Source organism: Sinohyriopsis cumingii, chromosome 12 (assembly GCF_028554795.1).
Source record: "Sinohyriopsis cumingii isolate HCF-2022 chromosome 12, ASM2855479v2, whole genome shotgun sequence".
Classification (NCBI taxonomy): domain Eukaryota; kingdom Metazoa; phylum Mollusca; class Bivalvia; order Unionida; family Unionidae; genus Sinohyriopsis; species Sinohyriopsis cumingii.
Window position 1 is genome coordinate 13,337,510 of NC_142972.1, and position 17,487 is coordinate 13,354,996.

The 17,487-nt window shown below is 33.3% G+C and overlaps 1 protein-coding gene across 1 annotated transcript in view; it reads right to left on the reverse strand.

Moving 5' to 3' along the window:
- The window catches only part of LOC149786021 (E3 ubiquitin-protein ligase rnf213-alpha-like), a 559,813-nt gene that overhangs the window by 137,600 nt on the left and 404,726 nt on the right, over positions 1-17,487 (reverse strand). The window contains exons 48-50 of the mRNA XM_089978097.1: positions 15,415-15,572; positions 14,060-14,260; positions 9,436-9,620 (exon numbers count right to left, since the gene is read on the reverse strand). Of these exons, the coding sequence (XP_089834223.1) occupies positions 9,436-9,620; positions 14,060-14,260; positions 15,415-15,572 (544 nt within the window). The remainder of the gene's footprint in view (positions 1-9,435; positions 9,621-14,059; positions 14,261-15,414; positions 15,573-17,487) is intronic.

The following is a 17,487-nucleotide window of genomic DNA, read 5'->3' on the forward strand; positions in this document are numbered from 1 at the left end:
AATATGGTCAACTGAACATTTTCCAAAGTGACTTAAAATGTTTATTGTGCCATTAAAGTTAATTTTTTGACAGCAACAAAAGTAACTTTATACTTACAATGGCAACTAATAGTGATGTAAAACACAAATTAAAATTATAATCTCTTAAAACTAGATCTGCCATCAAGGACATTGAAAGTGGGACCTCTCGCAGAGATGTTTGTGAAATATGTTCACATCTTGACAAGTTTTCATTTCCCTATGAATCAGCCTCATCCCCTTGGTAGCCTCAGAAAGATAATTACATTTGTTTATAAGGTAGACCAAAATCCAGACCAATTTAAGTATATGTACATGTAGAATGTAAAAAACAATTATTCAGCCACATACATGTAATACTGTGACAATAAATATCACAGTTAATTGATTGGTGTGAGTGTGATTTGGATGTATAACAGCTTTAAACAATTTTCATTCATATCACTATACCTACAGTGTGTCACTTTATAGTGATGCCTAGCACTGGGGCATCATGCCACAGGCATGTAACATGATGCCCCACCCAGTCACATTATCTTGACACCAGGTCAACCACTTTTAACACTAATCTTTTAATGCTGATCCCCTAGCAAGCAACTGTTAGTACTGTTTGTATAAGACTCAGCCAGGTTTTTAAAACTTGACCTCCTGCATCCAATGTGGATGCTCCAACCAATTAGGCTACTGGTGCAGTCAGTTAATTATTTACTGACACATGTAAGTTGACAATTGAATATAAATCAAACAAGGACTACCATATTTTTTATATGCATTTATTTATTTATGTTGTTTCAACCTGGGGTGACCGATACCTGAATTTTCTAACATGTGACCTTTAATCAAATTCATGGATTCTGTATGTACATATACAGTACTTAATGCATTATGGATAGTAGTACACAAAGGAAACACTAAGTTAAGTTGTCAATATACAAGTGTATTTGAAACTGGTTTTGTCCTCATTAAATCAAAATTTCAATTATTTATTTTCTTTCAATCTAACTCACAAATGACAGGTCACTCCTTACATCCAAATTTCACTTGAAATTTAAGTTTTATTTTAGGCCTCACCACCACTTATCTTGACCTTCACTAATGTCGATAATATTACATTGGGCTTGAGGATGTAGGGGTAAACAGCACTGTACCAATATGGTGGTAAAATTCTGTTAAGTTGTGAAAATGTTTTTATACTTTTAGTAATGCCAGCCTTATTTAATATAATATAATCATAACATAGATCTGATACGCATTAAAACTAGAATACTTTCTTTCAAATTTGATTAATATCAGCTCAGCAGTTTTTAAAAGTTTTTAAACGTTTTTAAAGGTTTTTCAATTGTTATTAACTGTAGCATATTTGATGGCAGATTGGCTTCATTTGTAGAAACTCAAAAAAAAAAAATTCATGCCAGAATGCATTCTATAAAATTTGGTAAACTTCTGTTGACTGGGTTTTAGTAAGCTGTTTAATTTTTTAATATATTTTTAATAATGGTGGCCATATTTAAGAGCAAAATAAATCTGAAAGTCTTCTGGCAACCAAATGAATAGGCTCCTACATTACCCTTTGGAAAAGCAACCTACAATGTTTAATCCAGACATACAAACTGAAACTAAAACTACTGTGCAGAAAAAAAAAAAATTCTGCTTTCAGTCAGTGACACTGACCTCTGACCCCAAAATCAAAAGGCTTTTTATTTTTAACTCATTAATCCCTGGCACCATGTTTGTGCATCATGAGGTTGTAGCCTACTTCTGAGGCCTATAGCATCAAGGTCATTTAAGATACACCAAAATTTGGCAAGATTACAGAGAAGTAGACAGATATAGCTCTACAATGATACTAAATAATCTGGACTTTCTACTTGCATTACAAAATACAGAGGGAAAAATATTTTTTGAGACCCAATTTTTTTACACCAAAAATTGCCCGTTATTGGTATTGAATTTTGTGTCTGGATTTTAGACTTTATGGTCTGAGATCTAAGGCAAACCTGTCTAAACTGCACACAGACTGATGAACCTTTGCAGAAAGTAGGATAAGCTGGGAATCTGGAGTAAAAGGTGGTCAGGACACGAAAATTGTGCGTCCAATAAGCAAAATAAAATCTTTTACCCTTCTGCACATTTGTGAGCAAAACAGCCAATGAAAAACACAACTAGGCATCTGACTAAACAAAAATCTCTTGGAAGCAGATTATTTGGATGTATTTAGAAACTCCAAAATGTATTTTCTACCCTCATTTCATACCAAAATGACAAAAATCTCCAGGATTAATGAGTTAATGGGTGAAATTTGATGATGTCATCAAATTTGAATATTCCTGATGTATTTGGTCATTTATGCATCAATACTAAGCTTAGCAAAAATTCTGGTAGGATGGTCAAGTCAGGTGATTCAGTACTACTAAGTTACATGGGTAGGTATTGTGAAACGTGCAGTTGAGTAGTCAAATTTGTTATGCAGGTTATATTGTGACATATAGTCATAACAGACTCTTGGAAATGTATACAAGGAAAAAGAGCTGGACAAATAACTCATTCCTATGTTTTTTATTTCCTATGATCTTGTTTTAATATTTGCAGATGTGTTTAATGTTGTGTTTGAATATAATTTCAGAGCAAAGTAATCATTCATTTGGATTATTCATTGGAATTACAAACTGCTTTTTGACTCAGGACAACAACAATAATTAATAATAATAATAATGATAATAATAATAATACAGTGGGACCCCGCTATAACACGGTAGTTGGGAGCCATAGAATCCGACCGTGTTATGAACCGAACCGTGTTATATGCAACCAACTCAGTTAGCTAAAGAAAATGTACCCCACCAAACAAAAAAAAGCTGGGGGGGGGGGTTTATACATGTGGGTGGTAAAATACGTGCTTCATCAGCACAGTTGCTATCTTGAATTAATGCATATTAAATGAGAAATACACCTGTAGTGAAAAGAGAGAAGACATCATACTTTATTTAGAGAACCATGAATTGGTACATATACATGAATACTGTTTATATATAAATATCTAATGTATAGCATGATCAGAGTATCAACGCAGTGTACTCACCTGCGAACCTCATCATATACATTGAATCCACAATACAAGTGATTCCATCGAAAATATGTATACACAGCTTTAAAATATTCATTAATTTTGTAACAGGTCATATTGGTCTGAATTCAGTGGAAAAACATAGCACAATCACGTAACGAATGACGAAGCACATTTACTTTGAAGTACGTTCGAAGTCGGTAAAAGTTAGTTTGCATTTTAAGCTGCCGTTGGCATAAACTTTTTCCCTACAAAGAGGAAACTTTCACAGCACAGTTAAAGTGTTCCAGTCACGTTGGAAAATGCAAAAATCCATCAGATTCCATCACGTTTATTTAAGTTTGGTACTGACTTCCTCTGAAGAAAACTTCTTTGCTGTTATTGAAAGAGTGTAGTCAGCTTTCTTTGATGAAGGCTGCATGCGCTTTTGAAGTCACCGCTAAAGAACAGCTTTGGAGAACCAAACGAATGCCCATTTCTTATTGTGGCGGCAACATCAAATAATTGTATTGTATGATTGAGACGGGGATTTTCTCCATTTGCTGAGTACGTTTTCATAACAGTCGGTGCTTCAAAATTAATCTGTTTCCTTTGAAATTTCAGCAAACAGTTTTATCTGGATACATTTTTAAAAGGAATTGGCCATCGTTTAGACTATTCTAGTTACTGTCCCTCCATGCCTACTGAATAAACCAATAAATTTTTTTTTTTTTTTTTTTTTTTTTACATTTGTGGTAGCAGCGTGATGCTGCCTTCTATGCATGCGTCTGAAAATTAACAAAGGGTCAACAGAAGATAGAGACGCAGGTGTTCTGACAACATGGATTATTACAGAAAACGTGAGTGTTCGTGTTCTGAAGGATTTAATTTGGAGTGAAAAGAAGAGGAATTTTACTTACCATCCACACACAAATGCGTCTTTGTAAATATATTAATTACTAGCGAGCGGCCAAAAATCCGATGAAAGACAGATTACGAGAGAATGCCTTGTCCAGTTTGTCTCCGTTACCAGAAATGTTAACAACAAAAAAGCGGATATTTCACAACATACAGAACTCGTGCTAGATGTCAGGATAAGCAGATTATGATATAACAATGCACTGGTTAGATGGTTTGTCAGTATAGACAAAGAATTTGTTTATGTAACAATAGATAAATTTCAGTGCATTTTATATCCAGTTTGCGGCTTCCTTTCATGGGGCCTCTGAATTTCTGCACTCCAAACCAATGGTTGTATATAAATGTTTAAACAGCCAACAATGTCGCCAACTAATAAAAAAAGCCACATGGTATGTTTTGCAGCCAATAAGGAAAAACAATCCAGGTTTGCGACATTGGCGAAGACCTACGCGATCCCAGAATAAACTTTTTATGTGCTTTTTTCTTCTTCTTACTTTTAAGAAGAAAGAAAAAGTACCTTTTCGTGTACGAGAAAATACATATAAAATTTCAGGAGCAAGCCACGATCATCTTGCATTTTTTATTCATACGCGATCTCTATCCCAAAATGATAAGCAACTTTTTACGGGTTTTTTTTCGTACTTTTTAAGATTATTTTTTTTGCACAAGAAAAATACATGTATATAAAATTTCGGGAGCCACGTCACGACTGCATTATATCCGAATTTGCGTTATAATGGAGCGCGTTATAACAGGGTCACACTGTAATAATAAAAACTTTTTTCAGAGGGTGACTAAGTTACAAATGAGAAACTAACCTATCTTGAGGCCTTCTTTTATGTACATATGATACAAGCTAATAATAATATGTTCAAACACACACACAAACATGCATACACAAGCAAATACACAATATATAAGCAAATATTCACATAAATGCTGCATTACTGCATAAATGAAGATAATGCACAGGAGCTCCTGTGGGTGGTGTAACATGTACTTTAACCCTTTACTTCATTGAGTGTATGGCTTTTAGCCCTTCAATACACATGTACCAAAATTACCCAGTACAGTACACTATAAATAGAACCCCTGTTACCTATTTGACTCCATACACATAGGCCTGCCCATTAACTTTTAAGCAGTGCTGTATATGTTACGTTTAACATCAATTGTAATCATTGTACAACTTTGGTACACATCTATTATGTATAGAAAGATTTAAGAATAAAATCCAATTGTTATAGCTACATAATTATTTTTCATGGAAGAATTTTGTATGTGCTTTAAAATCTTGAGAGAACTCATTTGCTATCAAGCTAGTGAAGCCGCATGACCAACCATAGCTGCCATTTCTCATAATCGAAATTTACAAGTTATTTGTCTGCATCTACATCACTAAATCATCTGAATTCAATAAAAATTTAAAAAACTAATTGGTGCCTACATCAACATGTAAGTTATTGAAGCTTTCAAAGTTGGGATTTTAATCATGTAAACTCAAGAAAGTACTGAATGAAATCTGCTGCCTCCATTATGGAGAGTGGAGAGTATAGCCCAGTTACTTTAAATAGGAGATTATGACCAGATCTTAAACAGTGACCACATGATCTGACGTAATGGTCATTCACATCAATCAATGTAGTATCTAATAGGTTTTTATCCTTGAAGGTGGTGCTATGAAATGTAAATTGGGTAGAGGCATCCAAAGGCGCTTCCATGAGAATGGAATAGACATGTCCAAAAGCGCTTACCGAGGTAAAGGGATAATAAGAACATAATTTTATTATGATTTCATCCATCTAATACAACTATTGTGGAAGGAAGAGATGCTTAGGGGCCGATTTAATATCATGTGGAAACAAACAAGCGCACTAGAAAATTGAAAGCTATTTTTGAATAGCTCCTTTATTGGCTTGGGTAGTTTGAAATTTTGCCTTTTTAATGATCTTAAATTTGGGATACCAGTAAATTCTCTTTCCTGGAAAATGGTGTTTAAGCAAGTGGGGACAGATTTTGTAAACACTCTGTACATTAATTTGTCCTTTCTCATAAATATTCTTGCATGTACTGGTAATACTCTGACTATAAGCATTGTGGTTTAAACATTTTCTGTTTGCTGATCAAGAATTATTTTACATGCTCTTTCCTGATGTCTGGAAATTTTTCTCATACTTGTAGTAGTTGTATTCACCCAAATTATACTACAATAGTCAAGATGTTGAATGTAGGCCTTGATTTTCTGAAGGAGTCAAAGATAAAGGTTTATTTTCCTTGAAATATAATTTATATTATGAGACCATTGCAAGTTAATATCTACAAATATTCCAAGAATTCTACCTAAACAAGTCATTTTCTGATCAATATTATTATTTATGAACAGAACAAATAACAAGGGCCCCAATACAGAACCTTGTGGCACTCCACAACTTATCATTTTTGTTTCAGATAGGTGTCCATTTAAAAGTACCTGCTAAGGCCTATTGTTCAAGTAGGATGTGAACCACTTAAGCATATCTTTACTGTATTCATAGAATTTTAACTTTTCAAGAAGAATTTCATGATCTGTTAGGTTGAAAGCCTTTCAAAAATTGATCATTACAGTACCAACTAACTTCCTTCATCTAAGGTTTTCAGCCACTTGTCAGTCATAGAGATAAGTGCAGTTTCACAAGAATTATCTTTTTGAAAGCCAGATTGATTTTCATCAAGTAGATTGTGATCATTGAGATAGTTCATAAAAGAACTGTGTACGTGCTTTCCAAGTAATTTGGAAAGGGATGGAAGAATTGATATTGGTCTATGGTTATTAACCTCCTCTTTTGACCCAGTTTTTTGTAGTGGTGTTGTTTTGGCAGCTTTCCAAGACTGGGGAAATTGACTTGTTCTCAAACTGTGATTACACAGAAAGGTAATGCTATCAACAATGGCAGATGCAGCTGCCTTAAGAAGTCTTGGATCTATCATGTCAAGTCCTGTAGATTTAGAAACTGCAATGTTTCTGAGGTATTTCAAAACAAACTCTGACAGAACTTATTTCCAGGAGTTCAAATTTAGTATCAATTGGAAGTTTTGTGGAACAAAACCTTTTTAGTTCTAAATTATCAGAGTCTAACTTATGTTCTTTAATCTTGGAGGCAATGTTTACAAATAATTCACTGAAAATATTTGCAATGTCATATGGATCATACATAGGGTTTCCATCATTTATTGGGGATCACATATCTGTCTTATTTATTTTACTTTCCTGCTCCAAATTCCTTAAAGATTTTCCAGATATTTTTGAGGTTTTGTTGATTTTGTCATCAAGAATTTTTGGTAGTGGTTTCTTGGCTTGTTTAGTCATTTTACTTACTTTATTTCTCCGGATTTTGTATTCATCTTCATTACCAACAGATTTCAAGTGGTCTTGTCTCTTCATGGTATCTAAAATTTCTGTGATGACCCAGCCAGGTTCATGATTATACACAACTCTGTGTCTTCAAGGGTGCATGTTTATTAACAACTTCCAAAAACAGATCAAACCAAGTGCTTAAAGTATCTTCAGTACCATCAAAAATTGTGATAGTATCCTATGGAATTTGCTCTAAATCCTTAAAGAAATTTTCATTATTGAAAGTTTTAAAAGACCTGTATGTGATAGATTTATGAACATTCTTTTCTCCTAAATTGTGGCTATGTTTTCTTTTGAGAAAAATTGCAAAATGATCACTTAAACCAATTTTTGGAACAGAAATTCTTGAAACATTTTCTTTAGTATTTGTGCATATATGGTATGTAAGTGTTTTTGAATTGGATGTTACTATAATGGGTTCAATTACTGTGAAATCCCTAAAGGTTCAACAAAATCCAACCAATATTTCTTTATTTGTTCATTTAGGAGGTCCCTATTTATGTCACCTTATATATAAAATTCTTTTTCTTCCTTTACAACTATCTCTATTTGAAATTCAAAATTGCATTCAGCATTTGATGGATACCTATATACTTGAAACCCACTAGATAGGGTTTGGTTTTTCTGGAGTGATCTGAATCCATCTTGATTTTTTCAGATTCAAGATCCATCTTTCTTTTGTAAACTGTACCATTTTTTATACATGCCAAGAGTCCCCCACCTCCTGCCTTCCTGTTTCTGTAAAAAGTTTTTTTGAATCCATCAATGCAGAGAAAATTATCAGTTTGACTTTGTCAGTTTTGTTTCTGATGTGTCAAGCAAATGTGCATTGTTATCTGAAGATGTTAACATGAGTTTAACTTGATCTATTTTCTCTCTGATACCTTGAATATTTATATGAGCAATATTGACATTTTTCCCTGAAATTCCAATTCACAAGCATAACATCAACAGGATTGCATTGACTATTTTGGGTACACAAGGAGACAAACTATTTCTACAGATATTTACATTGTTTTGTTTCTACATACATTTACATTGTTTGTATTGCTGTCATTTTTATCCTTTTTGCTATCTTTGGACCCATTCTCATGCAGAGTTCATTTCTTAGTCCTGTTTAATGTATTATTTACAATATTTACAGTCTGCTTGTTCTTGGCATATATGCTGGTAGTGTTGTCATCTTTACTGCTAGAGGAATAATTACATGTACACATAGATTTGCTGCATTCACAACATACAGAACTTAAGATGCTAAATTTGTTTTTCATTACCAGAAATCCATTGGGATTTATCAGTTGACAAGATTCTGGGATGAAGCTACTGTCACCTCTGAAGGAAACAACAGTAATGGTATCATCGCCTGTGTCCTACTGACCAGAGTTATGAGCTTTGGCTTTGTGGCCTATCTCAGAACATATACAGCATCTCAATTTCTTCTGGGATTATTGTGAATTTATTTAAAGGAATTCTGGACAATGCCATTGTGATACATCAAGACTGTTCACACATCAGCACATCTGAGGACCTGTAATTCATTTGGAACACTTGATTCTTTTGGACATGTGTAGAACTTTTAGGGCTCTTTTGGATTTAATTCATAATACTGTTAAATTCCTCTTAAATTTTCACTTTAAAACTTTGAAACTTAAATTATTTGTTAAGTTTTACAAAACTTGCTGGTTTTGCTTCTTCCTGTTATATAATCTGAGTCCATATAATTGTAACAGATGTGTAAAAACCATTATTCTTCTTGATGTCATAGTCACCTTAACTCCGACCTTTTAATGAAGAAATCAATAGACTTCTTCCTTGCTCCAAGTGCTATCAGGTAAGTGTGGTTCAGGCTAATGTAATTGTGGATGAAGCCATTTTCTTCATTCAGCCATAGTGACCTTGACCTCAGACCCCACACCATCCACATGTTTGGTAATGGTAGATGGTGGGGAATTTGAGTTAATGTACAGAAAATAAATAGGGATCAGGCATATGGATGGATAACATCATACATTCCCACTATATGTCAGGCACATAAAAAGGGAAATGTATCTATGCATACTTTGCCTCTGTGAAAGCTTTAGATTCATTGGCTGAGGAATACATAGTCAGACCCTTCTTGATCACAGGCCTAAAATTGCTGATTTTCTGTAGCCATTCCTGTTGATTGCCAGCATCATTCAGATAGTTATCATTTGGTGGGCAGAGATGCTGGATCATTGTGCATAATCCAAGGATACCAAGTGTCTACAGAAATAAATTGAAAAATAATATTACATCATACCATAATAGTATAGCACTGTAATGATATATTTAATCTAGTACAAAATACAAGTATTATCATCATTTCTAAGCAATATTCATGCAAAAGAAAAATGCTATATAAATATGCAGAATTAATCTGTAGTTATTCCAGCAATTATGAACAAACAATATTATCAATAGCAATTTAATTTTCTCTTGACATAATTTAAAATAACTGCTAAAATGGAAGAAGAATGATCATTATGCCACCATTTTTATTTGCTAAGTGAAAAGAGATAAACAGATATTTTAAAATAACTATAATACTGCAATACATGTACAGTATATTATTGCAAACTTGCAGGATCCAGTAACTAGATAAAAGTTAATTAAAACATGAAACATGGAATCATAACTTTTACCTAAAAGACATTTATGGATTATGGCTGGGTTAATAAATAGCTTAACCAGCATTAAACAATTAACATCACTCTGATTCTTATGGTGGGTCAGTTTGGCTTCTGTGTTCTAAGTATGTTGAGATTAAAAATGTTTTTGAATTATGGTAAAATTACTAAAGAGGTCAAGCGTCAGTTTGGCTTTGGCGCTTAAAGTTTGTCAAGATGTCTAAGTGTCATTTTAGCCAACATTGAAGCAACATATATTGCACAAAATCTGAGTGGCCGAGTGGTCTAAAGCACTCACCATTCTGGATCACTGCCATCTCACCTCTCTCTGTGTGGGTTCGAGTCCAAGGCTCAGCTAGCATGGGTAGTGGGAAAGCCTGCCAGTAGCTTCTCATGGGTTGGTGGTTCTTCCCTGGGTTTTCCAGGGTTCTTCCTCCACCAGTTATACTAGCTGCCATGTATAGCCTATCTTGTGCTGAAAAATGGCATTAAACCCTAGAACAACAACAACAACAAAATTCAATAATGGATAGACACAGAAATTTCCTTGGTTGGAATAAAGCTCTATGGACATGAATAGGCATTATACCATTCCTGTTAAGTTGATTTCAAAATGTGCCAAGGTGGCAAGAATGACACTATACATCATGAAGGAACCTTATAAAAACATATTAAACTCAACAACATGAGAAAACCTGAATCCAGCAACAATATTATCATCTCCTAAGTTTTAAGATCAACAATGATGAGGACTGCCACATATATAATCCTGGCGATGATCTACTCAGAAAGGCAATGAATGCTTGTGCTACAATAGTATGAAAGGCAAAAAATCACTGAAAATATTCATGTGATGAATTGATGTGCATATATTAATATAAACCAAAAAGTTCCTTTTAAGGCATTGATGCTCTACTGGCCAAAAAGAATTTCCTGGAATTAAAGATAAATATTTCTTCTTTTTAATTGTGGAGTGTTGAAACAATGTGTAATATTTTTTTTAGCAATAGTAAGATTTTTCAATTAGCCATTGTGGCACCCATATTAGATGTAAGACTGACACCATTTTAATTTATGACCTACTAGACATCAATATAAATATTTTGGTGAAAGCCCATATGAATATCATCATTAATTCAGGAGGAGTTGCAATAATTATAGGTTACTGCATTTGTATGGGAAAATATGAACGAGTTTTCGGAATGAATACTGCACGAACCTGTGAGAGCAGTATATCCTTCCGACAAAACGAGTTCATATTTTCCCATACAAATGCAGTAACCTTTTTATTATATGCTCATTTTTTTATTCTACCTAAGGTTTAATTATATAAGCAAAATACACTACAAGAAACAACTGAAATGAATGAATGCCATATTCCAAACTAAATACACAAGCACAGATTTGACATTACAAAATGACATCATTATTAATGCGCACATAGCTCCGCGCAGATAAATTTAAACTTAGTTGCACGGTCGACATAACTTTCGAAAGAAAATGGCATGTCTAGTTAAAATTGAAATTTGCAGTCATATTGTGAATGAATGCACACTGCAACGACTTTTCCATTTGATCTGGAGTGAATATATTTTGGTATTTTGTTTCGATTCGACGAAAGTTTGTGATTTTGGACTGGATTCATCTGTGCAAATTATACATGAAATACATCAGATTGAAGTGGAGCAGGAGAAGCGTGTTTACGTCTGCAAATGTGTTTCTGTTTCTGTCATTGAATGTTTGAAATCATAATGTGGGAAAAATATGAAGTCTTTCAATTGCAATTTTCAAAAAGACGCTATGGAATTTAATGTATTTCATTTTGAGTGCAGTAAGGAGGATGCAATTGCACTTATCATCGAAATTAGAGCACATTTTCGAAATGTGTAATCCAGATTGAAAACCTATGACATAACTCATGTAATTCGGATTTGCAGAATTAAGAAAAACATTGAGGAAATTCAGGATGTAAAACTGCAAGTACATTTTATTTTACCATTCTTATCACCAGACAAAGAGTACAGTATAGTCCTTGTCACTTGTATGTTATTTGTAAGGACATAATCGTCCGTCTTTTATATAATGTAGCTAACCTAAATCCGTAACATTGTATCAATGTGGAATGTGCCAAAACAGCTGGGGTTTTTTTTGCAGTCCATGAAACATGTTTTTGATCATTCAGAAACAAATTTAAATAACCACAACGTAAAGAGCCTCTTACGCGAGTGTATATGATTTGTTTACAAATCAAAAGTGTTGGTGACTGCGTCATGCTATATGTGTATTGTCGTGCGTATTCAGTATCGGGGAATATTGAATGATTCCAACAATGTAAAGTTAACGGGGAAAAAAATGAGCATATAATAACAAGATTTTCAAGATGACTGTCATAGTGGCCATGTTTGATGTTAGATCACACCATTTCACATAGATATATATAATCAGCAAATGAAAGTGATGTGAGTTTATTCAAAGGGTGGTGGGGGTGGTTTAATGAAGAATTACATTTTCTAAGCTTCAATTCAGGATGAAGTTTGGTTTATAATAAAAAACAAATATTTCATTTCCTGTCTAAATAGCAGATATATTTAATCTTTGCCACTCTTGAGAATATCAAATTTATATAAACATTCAATGAAATATATCTTGTATTTACACAGGAAATGAAAATGTCCTCTAAATCTTTCTTAAACCCCTTGTTTTGTTCACACACTGGATCAATAATTATGAAACGAAGACAATTATGTAATATGTTCACTAAACCTTTGGACATGGAGTTTAAAGTCACACATTTTATAGTAATGTTTTAATAGCGGGCGTAACATGTAGAACCTGGCCTTTTTGTTGAAGAGACATATTCAATTTTACATTTTTTCTCAACTTCAATTTTTGCATATTGTGATGATGATGATAATAATAATAATAACAATAATAATAATAACCTTTTCTAATGAAGCTCATCTGGTCAACTGACCAGTCTTCCAAGCAGCCTTCTACAATTACATGTACCAGAATATAATGTAAAAATTTTACAAGCTGTGATGTCTCTATACAACAACTCTATTAAAAAATTGAGAATTGACTTACTGCTCCAATCAGATATGTACATATTAAAGATGAGTACATACAGGATTCATGCAAAAATTAGAAGTGAAACTGTGTAAGCCATTACATGCGAGTACATGAAATAACATTGTTTTAAAGATGAGAAGTAATTACACAAAATCATACAAATGATTGTTCCTGTGATTCCAAGCTGTAAATATATCAAATTTGAAAGAGAGGCAGTTAATTGTTTTCAAGTGAAACTTGCAGAAGTTGGTAAATGAAAGTCATTCCTTTGGTTTTACAGTCATATGTAAGCTGTCAATCAGAGTAAAAATAGTGCTTTGTCATGGTGCACAAAAGAAACGATGCTCTGTAATTATTTTAAGTCAGTGATGATTTAATTTATAGGATTGATGAAAGTGAGCAGAATACAGTAATCTTGTGTGGAATATTAATTTGGCAGAGAATAATATGTACATATATTGTGTTCAACACATATAACAATACAAATAACATAAAAAATGAGAATGATATTTGGTCCATGGAATTTATTCAAAAACAAATCTTAAAAGCTACACCTGCATACAGAGGTCACCTGTGTACAATGGTCAGTTGTGCCCTTTACCATCGGTGGCTGCTGTAACGGACAGGTTCTGTACATTAAAAAAAATAATTAAAAAAATCATCTTTTGAACAAAATTTTTTTGTACATTTGTCACATGTACCCCCACCCATTCCCTGGGCTTATTCATCCATAAATTTTTATTCATATGATGGTTTAGAATATAATGTGATAATCAGTTATGAAGCAAAACTAATACACTGGCAAGATATCTGTACTTCTGTTTGAAGATTTACTTAAAAAATAGCTCAAAAAATGCCACCATAGAAATTATGGAAACTACTATCATCAAGGGTCATCCAACATCAAAAATATGGATCAGTGGAACCTCAACAGTTACCTCAATGCATTATTTCAACACTTACAAACTGATCTGAATTCTCCTTTTCCATTTCGCCGACAGCCTTAGAGCACTCTGGCCACACTTGATTAATGCTCTGGAAGTACTGAAGATCTTGAACTATTCTGCTGTAACACTCATGTATCTGGACAAACCTAGCCAAGATACTGGACTCAACATCTTTATGTGGCAAGTCTGACATGTTCTTGACAGCACTGTAAACAATCTGGAAAATGATATGCACAATTAGTAGATCATTATTATGTACTTGAGAATTTGCAAAATTTCATTATGTTAGTTGCAAAGTGGGTATACAAGTGATATGATGACAGGGTTATTGATTATACAGAATGCTTGACTCAGTAAAACCATAGTTTTTCAATCCCAAAGTCTAGTGCACAACATTAACTAAATTTTATTACAATCTCTAAACAATTTCATCTTTCTTTTTAAAAATGATAAATGTCTTTAGCACTGTGTAATGCAAGGTATTATGACATGCATAACTTGATGTGTAAGCAAGCACTTATAGAATATACCCTTCAAGAGAAAGTTACATTAAAGTATTGCAAATTCACTAAGGTTTGTTGAGTACAAAATAATGGATGTCATGGTTGTTATGAACAAAAAATGTAAAGATACAATGCAATATTCCATTAGTCAAGACAGTGTTTCCTTTCTCCCAACATATTCTTATCCAATTAAGTACTTTGATGAAAATGCATATAATTTCTGTCATGCCACAAAATTTTATACACCAAACATTTTTTTTATATAAAAATTAATAAATTCCCAGCATGTCCACTTTTCTTTCATGTACTGCCATAATGCATAACAACAGTGTTGCACCTAGGATTCCATGAGCATGGGACACTGTCTCAATGTGGTCATAAAATGAGTATTCAGCCATGAAACAGCACTGTTATACCCCTTCCCATTTTTCTTTATGTCCAGTGTCATCTTCCACATTTTTTCAAGGTCCCTTGTACCCTTGCTTACAGGAAAGTCTATGTTGTCTGCCTCAGCTGTGTGTCAGTTCCTGGGGAAAAGGTGTATATTATCATGCTATAAAGACTCATTTGATAAATTTCTACTTCTTATTTTTTGCAATGCTTACAATACTCAAGCTATGGACAGAAAATGAACAAAATGTAGCTCATGTGGTAGAGCACTGGACTAATAATCCAAGGATTGCTGGTATTATACCCCTCTGGTGACCTGAGCTTGGCTGCCTTGGTGTGTCATTGGGTAAGGTACTTAGCTCATATTTCCTCTGCATTGTTCAGCCAATAATGTGTAAAATTGCCATTAAAACCAGCAAAAGTAAAAACCCACATTCATTTAATTTTTTAATTTTGTCCATTACGAAATCATTATTACCTTATGTTGAACAGGTGTCCGGACATGATAGACCATGTAGATGAAGTCTTGAGCATACATACTGAAAACTTCTTCCGCGGAAACATTTCCTTCAAGAGTCTGAAGCAGCTGTCCTAGTTTGGTCTCTTTCAGAATATCCACCATTTTCTCACTATTTCCTAGAACACAAATAAAGAAATAATTACTGTTCAAAATGAAGTTTCAGAATCTTAATATTATCAGCATCATGGATTTAAAAACAGCTACACTTTTACATATGTAACTGATAAGAATATTGAATCATACAAAGTTCTTGATTGTGGAGGAGGAATGGTGATAATAAAAGCTGTTTGATATCTAACATAATGGAACAAATGCAAAACAACTTAAATATGATGAATTTAACCATAAATGGAAGTTTATATTACCCACTAGTTATCAAAATTACTTCTGTGTTATAACCCTATGCACACACTGCAGCCACCAAAATAATACTATGCACACAATGCAGCCAATGAAATAAATCCAAGTCCAAAATGACCACACAAAAAATTACTTGCAAAATTCATTTAAATGGCACACAGATAATCATTTCATCTACATATCTACCAAAAGTCCAATCAAACTTCATTTGCCAAAGTCAAGCAGATCCAGAGTTTAACGTGACAAAAAATGAAGCAAATGCTCTTAAAGACTAACAGAAATTTAATCAAGTCATAAATACATAAACAAAACAAAAAAGTTCATTTGCCCAGGCCTGCAGGTTCTGAATATAATTATGCTAAAATGTTTGCATTCAACTATGTCGATACATTGCAAGAACTAATAAAATATGCAACTAGATTTATTCTTGTACAACAGGCATGCCATGACTGCAGATAAAAATAGTTGAAGTACAACAGTTCAGAAATGTGCTTAAAACAAATGTATAAAAAGTTCTGTAATGGCATGAAGATCTAAACAGGTCATCTACATATAAATACAAATATGCCTACAAATTTCATGTCTCAAATAGATTTTACTTAATCTTGCAAGCAAGTGTTTATGATTAGTTGATTTTTGTGTTATTTTTTACACCAATTTCTCAGCACATGATAGACTATACATGTCAGTTAGTATTTTATGTAGAGGTAGAACTTGGGAAGAATCAATGACCCACAGGAAACTACTGGTAAGCTTTCTCATGTACCCACATTGGTCACAATGAGACTTGAACTCAAGGGAACAGAGGTGAGATGTGTGAGTGATATGTAACACAAGCACCTTACACAACCAAGGCCTTCTTGAACCTTCATCTTGATCCATGGACTATTGTAAACATCTACTGTGAGCATAATGCACAGAAATAGTGAATATTTCCCAAATTCCACCATAACCTGAAAATTCTTTCACAATAAAGGATAATTAAAGGTAATTATTAATTTGTCCTAATGATAGCAGTGGTTGAAGTTAAGTGTCAGGAGCAGGTAGGGCGAACAGACCAAATCGATTTTCCATAAAAAAACCTCTACAGAAAACTCTGTTTGTAGAAGGGCTGAATTCCAGAATAAAACGCTTCTAGGATGATTAAAAATTATTGAAAAATCTGAAAATAAATATTTGATATATCCTCGTTACCACTGTGGTAGTAACGGATTTTTTATCCAAATATTTTGTCATTTATAATTAAAAAAATATTATCATTATAAATTAAATTCAATAATATATTAATAATCATGGATATTGGAGAATCACATAGAACCAGATTAGCACGAGAACGATTAGAAGCAATAAAAAAATATTTACCAGTGAGAGAATCAGTTAAAAGAAAAATACGAGCAATTGAAGATGCAAAACAAGGTTTTACTGAGTCAACTGAGTTATTATTTAAACCAATAACTAAAGCCACCGAAAAAGCCACAGAAACATCTGAAAAAATTCTGCTGGGAGATATTGAAGATACTGATGTAAAAAAAGTGAGGTATTCTTCCAATGTTAAAACAAATTGAAGAACAAACTCGACCTCAAGCTGCAGCTGCACCTGTTGTTGTACTTAAATCTAAGGATTATTATGAAAAAAAATTTAGCACTAAAGGATTAAATGAATTAACAAAT